General features: G+C 55.7%; 2 protein-coding genes across 7 annotated transcripts in view; one reads left to right on the forward strand and one right to left on the reverse strand.

Annotated features, from left to right (window-relative positions):
* SPIDR (scaffold protein involved in DNA repair) overlaps positions 1 to 10,388 on the forward strand; it is a 431,589-nt gene extending 421,201 nt beyond the window's left edge. For 2 of the 6 annotated variants that reach the window (XM_055322515.1, XM_055322513.1), the window contains exons 17-20: positions 3,931 to 4,024; positions 5,031 to 5,145; positions 5,452 to 5,505; positions 9,970 to 10,380. In XM_055322515.1, coding sequence (XP_055178490.1) covers positions 3,931 to 4,024; positions 5,031 to 5,145; positions 5,452 to 5,505; positions 9,970 to 10,125 — 419 coding nt within the window. In that variant the 3' untranslated portion in view covers positions 10,126 to 10,380. Of the gene's footprint in view, positions 1 to 3,756; positions 4,025 to 5,030; positions 5,146 to 5,451; positions 5,506 to 9,969 lie in introns of those variants that run through there. The other 4 variants (XM_055322514.1, XM_055322516.1, XM_055322518.1 and 1 more) reach the window with 4 other exon arrangements.
* Positions 10,389 to 11,551: 1,163 nt separating this feature from the next.
* Positions 11,552 to 12,732, reverse strand: CEBPD (CCAAT enhancer binding protein delta). The gene has a single exon (XM_055322520.1). It carries the CDS (start codon positions 12,674 to 12,676, stop codon positions 11,834 to 11,836), a length of 843 nt encoding a protein of 280 aa, XP_055178495.1. The 5' UTR covers positions 12,677 to 12,732; the 3' UTR covers positions 11,552 to 11,833.
* Positions 12,733 to 16,055: the final 3,323 nt, after the last annotated feature.

Raw genomic sequence — 16,055 nt, forward strand, 5'->3', positions numbered from 1 at the left:
GTGTCTCTCATGAATAAATAAAATCTTTTAAAAATAAACAAATAGCAGATTGCAGTCAAATGATGGGTGTGGTATTAGAGTCCTTAAACTATAACAAAATTTTTTTCTTTATAATATTTATTTAGATGAATGTTCTAGATACTAACAGTTTAATAGTACACTTCCCAGCCATCCCTTGGAATTTATTTAGAGTTGCCAGAAGGCATTTCCAGTGGTGTGTAGACCCCAGATGAAATAAATTTCTTCAACTGTGTGTTGTTCTCTACTAGAAGGAAATTGCTTAATCCCATCTAAATGTAAATGCAGTTAACACCCAAAGATACCCGAGGATAAAAAAGAACTTCAGTTGGTAGCCCTCTTAGTTCCTGTAGCAGACACTGAGTACTGCTGTGCACACACACCCCTGGGATCCTTGGCCCTGCTTATGCCGCTGCCTGCTGTGAATTGGTCAACACTTCTTTCCAGCTGTGTTATAAGCCATTATTGACTTTACTTTTCATCCCTTTGACTCAGCCTTGATTAGATTTGCGAGGACAATGAAATTAGCTGGGGCAGCCTTTTCAAAATCAAGATCTATTATTTTCATTTTTAAAAAGTCATTCAAGTAGGCATTGCATGAATGCATTGTAGTAAATCAAGCCTACTTAGTTGTAACAATTGTTTTATACTCTACAGATAAATTTTTCCTAATGCGTGTTCTAGTAGGGAATGAAAATTCTTTGCTCCAGGAGTGGGAGGGATGATTCTTCTGTTTTTCTGGAAACTTAGGTCACATCTTACTTCTTTTCAAATGTCTAATTTCACCACTTTTCAACAGGAATGGTCTGTGATTTGCCGGTATATCTAGGTGATATCTGTAATGCTATATATTTCAAGAAAAGTAGATCATCTCAATCTCCTATTTAAAATTCCTCACTGGTTTCTCATGCTTTTTCCAAGTCCAAAATCCTCAGTAAGACCCTGGGTGACTTGGATCTCCCAACCTCGCGGCCATGTCACCTGCCTGTCCTTCATGCCCATTTGGCCTCCAGCCCTGCCTCAGGGTGCAGGGTCAGCCTATGCCCTCCACCCCACATGCAGCTCCACCTCATGTCTCTTCTTTTGGGAACCCTTCCCTGACCTCAAGCTAGCACAGAGGCCTCTCTTTTCTACCTCCCCGGGGCCTTTTCCATTTCTCAATTTAGCATTTATTTCATGATAGTTTTTAATAGACTACTTTTAGAGCAGTTTTAAGTTTACAGCAAAGTTGAGGAAGAAGGAATAGAGATTCCCCACACCCATCTCCTGCTGTCAACATCCCCCACCAGGTGGTACGTTTGTGATAGTGGATGAGCCTGTATTGTCACATCACCACCACCCAAAGTCCAGAGCTTACATTAGAGTTTACTCTTGGCGTTGTACACTCTGTGGGTTTAGACAAACGTATGACAGGTATCTGTCATGATGGTGTCATACGGAATGGTTTCACCGACCTAAAAGTCCTCTGCTTCACCTACTCATCCCTCCCTCCCCCTTAACACCTGGCAACCACTCATCTTTTTACTGTCTATAGTTTCGTTTTTCTTCTGTATATATAGTTTTGCTTTTTCTAGAATGTTGTGTAGTTGGAATCATGCAGTGTATAGCTTTTTCAGACGGGCTTCTTTCACTAAGCAATGTGCATGAAGTTTCCTCCATATCTTTTCATGGTTTGAAAGCACATTTCTTTTAAGTGCTGAGTAATATTCCATTGTCTGGACGGACCATGTTTATTTATCCATTCACCTGTTGAAGGACATCTTGGTTGCTTCCAAATTGTGGCAATTGAGAAGAAAGGTAACATCTTTATACAGGGTATTTGTATTTGTGGACGTAAGTTCTCCCCTCCTTTGGATAAATACTACCAACTGCAATTGCTGGATCATATGGTATGACGGTGTTTAGTGTTATCAGAAACTGCCAAAAGGTCTTGCAGAGTAGCTATACCATTCTGCATTCCCACCAACCATGAGTGGGAGTTCCTGTTGTTCTACATCCTTACCAGAATTTGGTGTTGTCAGTGTTCTGGATTTTGGCCGTTCCAATGGGTGTGAAGTGTTGTCTCATTGTTGAATGTTTTGTTTTGTTTTTTATATATTGAAGTACGGTTGACTCAGTGTTACATGAGTTTCAGATGTACAATATAGTGATTTGACAACTTTATAATTATGCTACGCTCACTGCAAATGTAGCAACCATATGTCACCATACGGCTCTGTTACAGCTCCATTGACTATATTCCCTATGTTGTAGCTTTCGTCCACATGACTTTCATTCCGTTCCTGGAAGCCTGTATTGCCTCACTCCTCCCACCTCTGGCAACTACCATTATGTTCTCTGTATTTATGGGTTTATGTCTGTTTCTTGTTTGTTTGTTTTGTTTCTCAGATTTCACATATGAGTATTTGTCTTTCTCTGACTTATTTCACTTAGCATAATACCTTCTAGGTCCACCCATTTTGTTGCAAATGGCAAGATCTCATTCTTTTTTATGGCTGAACAATATTCACACACACACACACATATACACACACACACACATATGTATATATATATCACATCTTTTTTATCCATTCATCTATGGATGGACACTTGGGCCGCTTCCATAATTTAGCTGTTATAAATAATGTTGCTGTAAACATTGGCATGCATGTAACTTTTCAAATCAGTATTTTTGTCTTCTTTGGGTAAATACCCTGTAGGGAAATTACTGGATTATATAGAATTTTTATTTTTAATTTACTGAGGAACCTCCATACTCTTCTAGAGTGGATGCCCCAGTTTGTATTCCCACCAACAGTGGACTAGGGTTCCTTTTTTCCACATCCTCGCCAACACTTGTTATTTCTCATCTTTTTATTTTAGCCATCCTAACAGATGAAGTGATATCTCACTGTGATTGTGATTTTGTATTTCCTTGATGATGAGTGATGTTGAGCATCTTTTCATGTGGTTTTTGGCCATGCAGATGTCTTTTTTGGAAAAATGTCTATTCATGTCCTCTACCCATTTTTAATTGCATCATTTGGATTTTTTTTTTTTTTGGTGTTCTCCTAGTTTTAATTTGCATTTCCCTGATGACATAATATTTGACATCTTTCATATGCTTATTTGTCATTTTTATATCATCTTTGGTGAGGTGTCTCTGAAGGTCTTGGACCTATTTTTTAATTGGATTGTTTGTGTTGTTGAGTTTTTTAAGAGTTCTGTGTATAGGACACCTGGGTGGCTCAGTTGGTTAAGTGTCTGCCCTCAGCTCAGGTCATGACCCCAAGAGTCCTGGGATCAAGCCCCGCCTCAGGCTCCCTGCTCAGTAGAGAGTCTGCTTCTCCCTTTCCCTCTGCGACTTCCCTTCTTTGTATATTTTGGATAGCAGTCTTTTATCAGATCTGGTCTTTGTGAATATTTCCTGTATCTCCAATACTCACAGTCTTGACAAAGCGATTCTGCTTCCAGGAATCTATCCTAAAGAAGGTATCTCAGCACAGAAGAGGCTTATGTGGACCTGTATGTCCAGTGTGGAGTGAACCGTGACACGTCACCTAGACGAAATATCAATGAGACAGTCCTTACGGCAGCTCTGCAGCAGCCTGCAGAGACAGTGCCCGGACGGTTGCGTATAATGATCTTAGTGTGTGTGCATCTGGAAGAAAAGACTAGAAAGGATGAGGCGGGATAGAAATTCCCGGTTGGGTAGTAATGTGGGCAAGTATTAAGATTTACTTTTTATTGTTGTAGTTTTGTTTGTGCAGTACATGGAAATTATAAAAAACTTGGGAACATTGAAATGAACTCATATGTGAGAAAGTCTGGGGAATCTCACGGTACCACCCAGGCGTTGAGGGGCAAGGAGAAGGTGAGAGGGGACACGCTGCCTCTGGGGCTGCAGCTTCTGCTTTCACTCGGGCCCAGGCACTGTGGTTGGCGTGGACGAGAGCACTGCCTTCTCATGGCCCACGTGCGACCTGTGCGGCAACGAGAGACTGGACCAGAGCCCGGGAGACAGGTAAGGGTGCAGGGGCTGGCCTGGGACACCCCAGGGCGGCCGCAGCCAGTTGCAGGAGCCCCCCCCCCGAGCCCCACGGCTGCCTCCAGCCAGCTCCCTGCTCGGCCGGGGGCACCCCCCTGGGAAGCGGGTAGCTGCGCTGCTGCCAAGAGGCCATGGCACTATGTGCTCGCTCCTTTGCAGCAGGGGTTTTTGGGGATCCTTTTCAGTTCTTCAGGTTCTTCCTATCCTAAAAGAGAAAAGAGTCCGGTTTTGAACTCAGCTCCTTTATTAGCAGTTGGGAGAAAAAAGAAAACCTCAGGGCAAACCTGGATAAGTGAGACAAAGCTGGTGAGGGGACCGCTTGTCCCCTACAGAGCGCAGACTGTCCAGGGGCAGTGCACAGCTACAGGCACGACCTTCCTTCCCCGCCCAGCGTTGCTGGGGGTCCCCCTGCACCCCAGGGCTTATGGATGTTGCATAGTCTCCGAGAACTTTGTCACCTGACCCAGGAGGGGGTATGCTTGTCACTTTTCTGCTTCTTAATAACTAAAGGACAAGTGTTGTCTTGACTCCTCCTGGGTTGGCAGCCTTACACGTAAACGAGGCATCCCTGGAGCATTGAGGAGACAGGAAGCCTATGTGTCACACATTCCCTGGTGGCAACAAGGCGCGTAGCTGCCGGCCATCAGAAGTAGGCTCCCCTGGGGGGCCGGTGGGAAGCCCTGAGCCGGCCTGCGGGCCGCCCCGCTGCTGTCACGCCCTACACCCCACGTGGGGGGCTTCCCGCCCCGCCGTCCCTTCCACACGGCCCCCGGGCGTCCGTGGCCCGGGCAGCCAGTAGCCGGGAACTGCCGCTGGTCCCTCAGAACAGGCTGGGCTATTTCAGGAACTTGGTTTCTGAGAGTAAGTCCCCCCTTTCTGTATGAGCAGCCCCCGTGTTTAGAGAAGGATGTCTGTCCGCGGCCAGGCTCTTCTGTTTGTGCCCTTGCACGTCCCACCTTCTGTGTGTGCTTCCAATCCACAGAGGCGCCTTCTGCTGTGGGGACTGCTCCCGTGTGGTCACCTCTCCTGTCCTCAGAAGGCACCTGCAGGTGTTTCTGGACTGTCCGACTCGGCCCCAGTGCGCCGTGCGGGTCAAGGTAGGAGCGGATGGGGGCCTGTGCGCATCCCACTCCACCTGGGGGAGTTGCTGTGCCCGGAGCCGGAGCCAGAGCCGGGAGGGCGGCCCCTCTGCCCCTTCCCGGGGCGGGGCTGGGGTGGGAAGGCCACACACCCCCAACGCAGTCTTTCCACACCTGTGGCCTACAGTCACGTATGACATGAGGCTCGGAGGTGGAAGCTGCTGAAGAGCTGAAGGTGGTTTAGGTTGAACAGCAGCCCCCAGGCGTGGGCGCAGCGCTGCCTGCGTCCTGGGAGCTTCAGCACCCGCCCCACTGTGATTGCAGCTGTCCCAGACCAGCATTGCTTCACTCCTGAGCTTGGCCGCCTGCGAAGATGGGGTAAGTCCAGTGAGTGCAGCCCAGGCGCGCACCCCGGTGTTCCTCAGCCCCAGGTTGGTGGATCATCTCCAGGTGCAGCCGCCTGTCCCGTGAACTTTCACTTACAACAAAGGGCACGATGCAGTCGTGTGTGGGCTAAGTGTCTAGTGTACACGGCACGTGCACAAGTCTTCCTGCCGTCGTTCCCTGGCAGGTACCTGTATCTCCTCGTGAGAGCCTTTCCTTTTTGGAATCGAGGCGACTTCCTGAACAGCCTTGCAGCAGATGCGTGAATCTGCCCCCCTGGCTTTGATGGTCGGAAGGCCAGCAGCATCTCAAGGGCTACAGTCATGATTCATGTTAATAGAACACAAATATCTGAGACACACATTCTGTGTTTTTTAATTGCTGGGTATTCCAGAGTCTGAGTAACTGGAAACTTGACCATTATTTCTCAGAACTGTTTTGCCTGCCCTGAGAGTTACTATGGTGTGAGGCTTAGTAAACTGGTGTGCTCCTCCAAGAAAACCACCACCTAAATATATATGACTTACGGTCTAGAGACAGTTTCTTCCTTGTGAAATATGCCCCTCGTAAACAAGGGAGCTCTGTCCTTGAGGTGCCACCTCTGTCTTGTCAGAACCATTTAAAAGCACCACAAGTGGCCTGTGGAATCGTCGAACCCCAGAGAAGAGCCCTGGGGCTGACCACTGGGGTGACGCCAGGGCATAGCCCCCGGGAGCCAGGACTAGGGTGCACATAACCCAAGTAGCTGACGTGGGCCAGCCGGGGAGGCTGTGGTGAAGTTGCAGAGCCTTCTGATGGGTCCCCTGGCCACATGGCAGTCAGAACGTGAGGCTGATGTCATGCATCCTCTGGAGGCACCGGGGGCTCCCGTCTCCCTGTCTCCATGCCTGCCGGCCCTGCCCTTAGGAGGGTTGGCAGCAGGAGGAGGCGGAGCAGCCATTTGCACTCATTCCTCAAAACCATGGCTCTCAGAGTTGGGGTTAAATTGGAATGTGGATAAATCCGTGAAGATCACTGGTCTGACTATAGTTTCCAACCTTGATTTTTGGGTGGAGCTGCCTGTGGAGTTCTAAAAAGAGTTTCTGGCTCCCTCCCTGGGAGAAAGCCCAGCAGCCAGGGCATAGCTCCCTAGAGCCCTCGGTGACTACCCGGCCCAGCACCAAAACTGTATCTGTGGGGCCGGTTCAGTGTAGGGGCTGGTGTTCAGATCAGGCCAGAGGAGGGTTTAGGAGCCAATATGCCCTGATGGTTCACAACTAAAATATAAGCAAATCACTATAATCACGGATGGAGAACTGTGCTCAGCTCTGTTGTCACATGTTACCCAGTGATGCTCAGTCCACATTGTCCCACCAGGAAGCAGGAGCGCAGCGCTCACAGTCACAGTCTTTGTCGGGCACAGCGTCATCCACAGGTGACCACCTAACAGTAGGGGAGGTGTGACGGAGGTCCCTGTTCTTCCTGGAGCTCGTGTGTCTAATGCCTGATGAGACATGGTGCCTGTTGACGGTCCCTTGTCACCTCGTCTCTTAGCCTTCGAGGTGGGACAGGAAGAAGAAAGAAGGGCGTGATGCTGGGTAGGGCACGGCTCCTGGATTGGAGGGGGCTTTCAACAGGTGCTAAGGATGGCAGATCCCGGTGATCGGGGAAGGTATTTCCATGGAAAAGTTGGGGGATAGTATTGGGGAAAACTTCTGCTTAAGAGGAGCACTTAGCAAATGAACCAAGTCCACAACCTAAACAGAAGAAGCCCTTGGGATGAGTGTCGCTGCCTGTAGTCCCCGCAGCAGAGGTGCGTCCTCGGGTGGCCCCAGCTGGGCCCTCGCAGGCCCCCAGAAGAGCAGCCTGGTGCTTCCTCCGGGAATCCTCCAGCCGTGCCCTGGCCTGGAGCGCCCAGCCTCCCTGCAGGGGCCCGGAGACCAGGAGGGGCCACGCAGAGATCCCCCCTCCTTGCTTGGTTGCCCTCTGCCCGAGGCTGACTTGTACCTGCCTCACAGAACATTCTTACCTCCAGTCCGCGCATCAGCTGAGCCTACTTATGAAGGGCTCACGAGGGTATGTGTGCGGGTGTGTGTGTGAGTGCGGGCGGATTTGCCCACGGGTGTGACCGGTGTGTGCTGTGCGTGTCCGTGCGCGGGCTGAGGGGCACAAGGGGGCACGTTGCGGGGTGCTCCCCCACCAGAGCTGATGCCCGTTGAGTCAGGGTAGCTGCAGGCCTGGAGGTTCCGCGGCTCGTCCCCCAGTTTGTCACAGTGGGTGATCGGGCCCCCCACCGGGCCCACAGGGAGCTGCTGGAACGTGGGTATGGGCGGCGTGAGCACAAGTGTTCCCCCCGCGATGCGGACTGTTTCCGGACTGAGAAAGCCCATTGGCCAAAAGCCGAGGACTCGCAGGAGGCTTCCCACGAGAACAGTGGCTCTGGGCCCCAGAACAGACATACCGTCTCTGGGCAGGACGTCCAGGGGCTGAACTCAGTGTGCTCACGCCGCAGATCAGAGAGCAGTGGGGTTTGCTGCTGTTGGAATGTCATTTCTCAACTGTCACGGACGGTGATAGGAAATTGGGAGTTTGTTTCCTTAGCTTTTGGGGAAGAAAAGGGATTGGCTATGATATGGTTATTATAAACTTTAGCCGCAAAACCTGACGTGGTAAAAAGAAATGATGTGTTGCTGACGTTTTCAAGTTAGAATTCTGTACTTTTACCCCGAGGGAGGGTGGGAGTGCCTGGGCCTTGTGCTCGGCCACACACGGACGTGAGGCTAGCTGCGGTGGTAGGAGGCGGCAGGGACCCGCCGGCCACCTAGGCCCCCGGGCCTGGACGGCGACCCCGCTCTGCATGGCCCGCAGGGGCTCCTCACCGGTGGCCTGGCACTCTGCCAGCTGTTCAGGTCAGGCCCCTGATAAGCAAACCGGGCGGAGGCAGGCCACGTGTCTCCTCACTTGTTGGGACAACTCCGACTCCCCGCGCCCCCCATTAAACCGCTCTGCTGACCTTCCTTGACTTTTCAGCAAAGCAGCCTGGACTCTGCAGATCCTATTGGACTTAAAGGACAGGAAAGCAGAGTGATCACTGTGGTTGGGTGTCAGGGCTGGGCTCACATCCCACACTGATCTGAGCTGCTCCACAACAGGCGGTCCCAAAGCTCACTCCGCACGCAGACCTGCGGTTCGGGAGGGGTCAGCCCGGACAGCTTGCCTCTGCCCCGCAGGACATCCGCTGGCACCCCGAAGGCGGGCTGAGACTCCGTGCCCTTCAGCCCCTCGCCGGCTCTCATACTCCTGTTGCCTGGCCCTTCCCGGGCTCCGGCCAGACACCACGCAGTCTGGATTCCCTCAGGGCATGTGTGTGGGTCCCGGGACAGGCAGGCAGAGGCTGGGCACTGTCCTGACCAAGCTGGGGACGCTCGCAGTCTCCCCTCCACCACGCTCTTCATGACATGCATGAAGACGCGGTCACTGAGCCCAGCCCAGTATCCATGGGGAGAGCAGTGAGGTGCCCATCCTTGATGGGAGGGCACCACGGAGCCGCAGACATGTGCCAACTTTGGACATGTTGGAGCCTCCAGCCTCAGTCCCTCTTGTCAAGACGCAGTAATGGTGGAACAGGTGAGCTAAAACGTACTGAACAGAGAACGTGTCAGGTGTCTTGCACAGAGAAGTGAGGTACCCCCGAGACTGCTCTGCAACTGGCAGCAGAGGGGTCTCTGAAAGAATGCAGTACCTTCTGGGCTTCTGTCTCTGGTAAAGCCACAGATGTGCTTTATCGCGACACAGTTGAGCCGCTCTTTATTTTCAGCCCCACCCCAGGAAGGAAATGTTGAGGTTGGAGACCACGGGGGGCCTGCGTACCTTCCTGGTGTGGTCATCTGGTACCCCCGCTGTCCAGTGCCCCGAGTTCTCATCTAGAGATGAAGCCTGCCCAGCGTAAGATACTCATCAAACAATGTGAAGAAAAAGCTCTTTATGACATAGACAATTTTTAGCGCAGTGTTACTGTAGAAGAAATGGGATCCTATTAAAGAGGGAGGCTTGGGGCAAAGTACCAGGAAATCCTTTGACCAGAAGTGTTGCTAGATTGGGGAAGTGTCCCAAAGGAAGTGGGAGACAGCTGCAAGCATGACGCGTGCCCAGCCCCCAGTCTTCCTGCTAGAGAACAGGGCCTGTCCCTTTGTAGGTCTGTACCCAGTTCCTCTCCTAGGACAGCCAGCTGGGACATGCTTGTCGATGCATCCACTAACAAACATCAGAAAAAGGACTTCCTTCATTTGCCATAATAGAGCTTTTATCAAGCCCTTAGCTTTTTTCTTTATCCATGTTATTCTTACCATTTGAAAAGTGGAAGGTCACAGACTGAGGAAAGGACCTTCTGCTCTGCTCTTTGGTGTTCTTTGTTGTTGGGAACAGAACGTCCAGGGCCAGCTCTATTTGCTTTAACCAGCATGCCTTCTATCACTGCAGAGTTACGAAGTGAAGAGTGTCCTCGGGAAGGAGGTGGGGCTGTTGAACTGTTTTGTCCAGTCCATCACCACCCACCCGGCTAGCTGCGTTGGATTGGAGGAAATCGAGCTCCTGAGTACAGGAAGAGCCTCTTCGGGACACTGCCCGCGGCCATAGGATCTATGAACTTTGCCATACAGTCGCCCTGGCGGTGGAGGTGGTAGTGGCTTAGGTAGTTATTTGTTAACTGTGGGCAGAGCAAGTGTATTGTATGCTTTTGAAATGGAACTCAGTGATTTCTGGGGCATATGTTAGTAAACTATACATCAAAATACTTTTTTTCTAGTTATATTTTTGTCATTTTGCAAAATTAAGAACATGTTATTAAAACTGAAATAAACCTGAGGTCATCATTTTGGATTTCGTCTCAGGCAGTAATATTAAAACAGCAAGAAATCTGTTAACTTGTCATTTTTAAATGCTTAAATGTTATTACCATGATTCAACATGTTTTTCTTGTAGTTATTTAACACTGTCCCAAAGACGGCCCTGCCAAGCTGAGACCGTACTGTTCTGCTGCACGATGCGTGGCCAACAGAAGCATTCTGCATTTCAGTGTTTTGGGGAAAATGTTCTGGGGCACTATGTCGAGGTAAAAGGACGGTTACCCATAAAGTAGAGATAACGTACCTGCCGTGGTTATCGCTGTGCTGAAGAGGCACAGGTAGGTCAGGGGAGGCCTGGGCATCATGCTGGGTGCAGATTCAAGAGGGGCGACTGCGGATCATTCGCTTTGTTGGCAGAGGTTTAAGTGAACATAAAGCGATCAATAAGTTAGACAACAGATTTTGTTTCCTCCCTTATCATAGCAACGTCCTGATTAGGCCACGGCTAATGACCTAACGCAGACCCGGCCGGCTGGAGCGGGAAAGGGTGCCTAGAGCCTGCTCTGCTGGGAGAAAGCAAGGCTGTTCGTCCTCGGGGCAGGGCGGGGGTCGCCGTGGCTCTCGGCCTTGGCATCTGCTGCAGGGCTGTTCTGTGTTCACAGCCGCTTTAAAAATGTGCTGGAAGCAGCACATGAGGAAAGTGAAAGCAAGGTCCCCGGAGAGCGGGGGCGGGGAGGGGGGTGTCCAGTCGGCCCGCAGGTCCGCGCCACCCCTCTGCCCCGAGCGGCCGCGCCGGGGCGCCCTCGGCTCCTGTTCCCGAGCCCCTCCAGCTCCCCGAGTCCCCCCCCAGCTCCAGCTGCCCGGCGCCCCGGGGCGGGGAAGGAGGCCGCCGCCGTCCAGGAGCGCGCTGGCTCGGCCGCAGCCGGGTCGCCCCCGGGGGGGGGGTCGCCGTCCAGGAGCGCGGGCGGGGCCGGGTCTCCCGGGGCGGGGGTCGCCGTCCAGGAGCGCGCTAGGTCGGCCGCAGCGGGGTCGCCGTCCAGGAGCGCGGGCGGGACCGGGCCTCCCGGGGCGGGGGTCGCCGTCCAGGAGCGCGCGCGGGCGGGGGCCGCAGCCGGGTCGCGGGGTGTCCTGGGGGCGCGCGGAGCTGGGGCCCCTCCCGGCCTCGGCGCTGGACGTGCCCCCGGCGCGGCCTCCCGGGCGAACACAGGAGTCAGGGCTGGGTGTAAATGCTGCTTTATTCTTACAAATACCGTAAAAATTAATATAAAAAAGTGAGCATGCTCCGTCGCTTCGTCTTATCTACAATACGGGGGCTAGTCCGGAAAGTCCTCTCGCTTACGGATGGATGTACCTTAGCTGCGTCCACAGGGAGGTGTCCAAAAGCTACCGGTATAAAAATAACTTAAGGGCCGAGAGTCGCGTAGCTTCCGCGGGGCGGCGGCGGCGGCGGCCGCGGGCCTGAGGTATCGGTCGTTGGGGAGCCCGCGCGGGCCGGCGGGTCACCGGCAGTCGGCGGCCGCGGCGGGCGGCAGGAAGGGCGGGCTGGGCAGCTGCTTGAAGAACTGCCGCAGGCCGGCCAGGTCCCGCGTGAGCTGCTCCACGCGCTGCTGCAGCTTCTCGTTCTCGGCCGACAGCTCCACCAGCTTCTGCTGCATCTCCTGGTTGCGCCGCTTGGCCTTGTCGCGGCTCTTGCGCACCGCGATGTTGTTGCGCTCGCGCCGCTGCCGGTACTCGGGGCTGCCGCGGTCCGGGCCCCGCTTGCCCGCAGTCTTGTCCCGGGCGGCGCCGGCGGGGCTGGGCCCGGGGCTGCCGCGGGGCGGCTCGGGCGACGTGGGCGGCGTGGGCTGCGCGGCCGCCAGGCTCACCACCGTCTGCGCGCACGCGGCCACCTGCGCGGGCAGCAGCGAGCCGGCCGCGTCGCCGTCCCCCGCGCCCCAGTCGGGCTCGCGCTTGAGCGGCCGCGGGGCGGCGGGGCCCGGGCCCTGGGCGCGCGCGGGGCCGCCGGGCAGCAGCTCCAGGCCGCCCGCACCCGCCGCGCCCGCCGCGCCCCCCGCGCCGCCCGCGCCCGCCTTGTGGTTGCTGTTGAACAGGTCGGCGAAGAGCTCGTCGTGGCACAGCTCCAGGGTGGGCACGGCGGCCATGGAGTCGATGTAGGCGCTGAAGTCGATGGCGCTCTCGTCGTCGTACATGGCGGGGCCCGCGGCGCCCGGCTCCGCCGCGCCCCCCGCCTCGCTCCCGCGGCCCGGCTTCCCCGCGCGGCCCGCCTCGTAGAAGGCCGCGGGCTCCGCGGGCCAGGACACGCCGCGCGCCGGGCCGTCCAGGCTAAAGAGCGCGGCGCTCATGGCGGCGTCGGGCCGAGCTCCCCGGGCGAGCGCGCCTGTCGGCTCCCGCGCCGGCCCCGCCGCCTTTTCTACCCGGGCTGACGCGCTCGCCCCGCCCCGCCCCGGCCCGGCCCCGGCCCCGGCCCCGGCCCCGGCCCCGCGGGAGGGGGTCTGCGGGCGGCCGCGGCCGGGAGCGCCCCCCCGCCCCCCGGCCCGGCCCCGGCCCCGGCGCCGCTGCTGGGAAGGACCCTCCCCCTGCCCGCGCCGCCCCGGCCCCGGTCCCCGCCCCCGCCCCGCGCCGCCTCCCGGTGGCTGCCGGCCCCGCCGTCCCGACCTCGGAACGCGGACCCGGCGGCGCGGCCGGAGCGCAGGCTGGCGGGGGCGGGGCGGGCGGGGGGCGCGGGGCTGTTGAGCGCGCTCGCGGCAACCCCGGCCCTCTCCGGCCCTCGCCGCCGCCTGGAAGCCTCGGGGGCCGCGGCCGGAGCTTCCCGGCACAGCGACCCCGAGGGACCCCGTGCCGCGCCCCTCCCCTCCCCGTGCCCCCCCCGTGCTCCCCCCAGTGCTCCCCCGCGCCCCCATGGGACCCCCGCGGGACCCCGTGCCGCCCGCCCCTCCCCTCCCCGTGCCCCCACCGGTGCTCCCCCCGCGCCCCTCTTCTGTGACCCCGCGGGACCCCCAGGCCCCTCGCCCCGCCCCTCGTGCTCCCTCCAGCGCTCCCCCCGTGCCCCCATGTGCCCCCCCGCGGGACCCCGAGCCGCCCGCCCCCCCCCCCCCGTGCTCCCTCGGGCCCCTCTTCTGTGCCCCCGCGGGACCTCATGCCGCCCACCCTTCCCCTCCTAATGCTCCCCTCAGTGCTCCCCCGCGTCCCTCTTCGTGTCCCCCCTCCCCCGCGAGACCCACGTGCTCCCCTCCGCCCCGCCCCTCCCCGTGCTCCCGTCCAGCCCCTCCTCGGGCTCCCCCCGTCTCTCCTCGGGCTCCCCCGCCCCCCTCTGTGCTCCCCCAACCCCGCCCTTCCCCGTGCTCCCCCGCCCCACCCCTCTCTGTGCTCCCACCCCGCCCCTCTTCGTGCTCCCCCGCCCAGCCCCTCCCCGTGCTCCCCCCTTCGTGCCCCGCCCCCTGGACGTCTCCCTTGCCCCTGGGAGCTGCCATCTGGTGGCAGCGTGCTGGGTGCCCGCCCTGGTGGGGGCGCGGCACCCCAGGAGCCTTCGGGATCCAAAGCTGTGGGTGTGCAGGTGCCGGAGCATCTCCGCACCGTAGGCCGCGTGGACACCGGATGCAGTGGCCTTGGTGGTGGAGTCTCGGGCAGCCGGGGCGAGCATGGCCAGCTCCCCCCGCGGGACCCCGTGCCGCCCACCCCGTGGATGTCGTGTCCGTGTCCGCGTGGAAACACGGCTCGCTCCACGTGCGTGCCTGGCCCTGCCCTCGCCGCCGCCTCCGAGCCTCTCGCGCCCCCCGCACGGCCCACAGGTCAGCCCGCAGGTGGCTTCTGGCGCCGCCCGGGGGAGTGGCAGGTGCCACGAGGACCGACATGTGGGTCTGGCATGACTTGGTGGGCGTGTCCAGTGTAGACGCGACTCCGGCTTAACCTCTGAGGGGTTAGCTTGGCGACCCGGGGGCGCGCCCGGGGCCTACCGCTCCCTCGGCTCCTCTTCCGTTAGGCCCCGCGGCTGCGCGGAGCGGCCTCCAGTTGGAGGTTCGGGCACGAGGAGTCGCTCAGGGTCGCCCCGCAGCGGGTCAGTGGCCCCGACGCCAGGCCGGCCCTGCAGCTGGGAGGAGATCCTCCGCCAACATTTGTAAGATGCGTCGTGCACTGATTAGTGATCACTTTTGGGTTCCAGTGTTTCCGTTTTCCAAGAGGGAGAGGTCACAGACTAGCAAAGTATGGATTGGTCGTGACATTTTGAGGCAAATTACTTTTCTTATTTGAAAAGCTTTTATTTATTTGAAGGGGAAAGACAGGGCGAGAGAGCACCAGCGGGGAGCCAAGGGGGAAGCAGGTCCCAGGACCCGGGGTCACGACCTGAGTAGAAGGCACACAGGTCACCGCTGGGCCCCTCAGGCACCCCACTCAAGCAAATCACTTTTTTAAATAATAAAAGTTTAGATTTTTTTTTTTTTTTTTTTGCAGTAGTTGTTCATGGTCCTTTCTTCAAGTGTCCACTTTCTGCCCTTTTCTGAGCTCGACTGTAAACTTATTCAAGGTAAAGACTGAGTTGTTCTTCCTTATTTCTCATTGTCAGGGACCTGTTTCAAGTGAGGACCTGAGCCTTCTTGAATCTTTGTATTCTGAGCAGGACTGCCCAGAGAAGGCATCACAGCAGAAAGCATTCCTTTAAAACTGGAAGCTTTGGACTCCGGGGTTTAGGAGGACACTCCTTGTGTTGGGCACAGCTGAGATGTGCAGAGGAGGCCACTCCCTGTGGACTTTCTAAGCACATCAATCTTTTAGAAATTCAGGAGGCGGAAATGCTTAAAATTTTCCGTATGCTCTAGTATTTCTGAGCACTGTCGAGGTTAGAAAGTTGCTCGGATTCCCTCGTCTGCATTCACAACCCCGTGACCATAACTCCGTTCTAATGAGGGATCAGCTGTGGATGCTTCTTCATATGGCACCAGATGTGGCCCAAGAACAGGTCTCTTCCCAATTAGCCTGATCCTGCGCAAGTGGTTTGTGAGTAATGCTATCTAAAATGTAAAAATGAAGTTTCTAGGGGAAAAAGACTTTGCTGACTTTAGCGCCCTCTTGAGGTTATCATTCTCAACTATCACAGGATATATATTTCGATGACCTACCCTTCGGCTACTTTGAACTTCATGGTATATTTTTATGTGTTTTATGTTAGACAATAGTGAGGTTATAAATACAGAGTTTTTTGGGTAAACCTTATTCCAAATGTATTAATTTTGAAAAGGCAAGACCAGGGCCAAAATAGTAAAAACACAAGGTCCATGTGTGTTGGGGGCCCCATCTTTGGTGCTGTTAAATCCTACGTATTTTATTAAAAACCTTCTGTGACAGGTAAACATTTCTGCATTCACCTCAGCCTCTGTGATTTAGGAGACCAAGTCCCCAGATTAAACAGGCAGAGCTGAGAACAGGTATTTGATTATGTGGGTCACTTGTCCAACTTGCCATATATTTGCTCACATTCCCAATCGTAAAAACACAAAGGAGATGTGGTTTGTCTTCCCAACCTGTCTTCTCAAGGGGACTTATTCCCCATTTAGCCTGAATTTGTCTGTCCTGTCGCCCTCCTCCCTGCCTCAGCCCAGCTCCTCAGCCACCCCTTTGTGTCACTTCTGTCACACTTGCTCACTTGCAGAGCCACACATCTCATAGTCCTACACATGCCTCACATGCCCTCCAAGAGGACTTTGTAGAGGAAGATGTCACATTACT

The sequence above is a fragment of the Nyctereutes procyonoides genome, unplaced genomic scaffold (assembly GCF_905146905.1).
Source record: "Nyctereutes procyonoides isolate TBG_1078 unplaced genomic scaffold, NYPRO_anot_genome, whole genome shotgun sequence".
NCBI lineage: Eukaryota > Metazoa > Chordata > Mammalia > Carnivora > Canidae > Nyctereutes > Nyctereutes procyonoides.

Excerpts from the sequence above, each read along its gene's own strand:
- CEBPD (XM_055322520.1), bottom strand. The coding sequence starts at position 12,676 with ATGAGCGCCGCGCTCTTTAGCCTGGACGGCCCGGCGCGCGGCGTGTCC.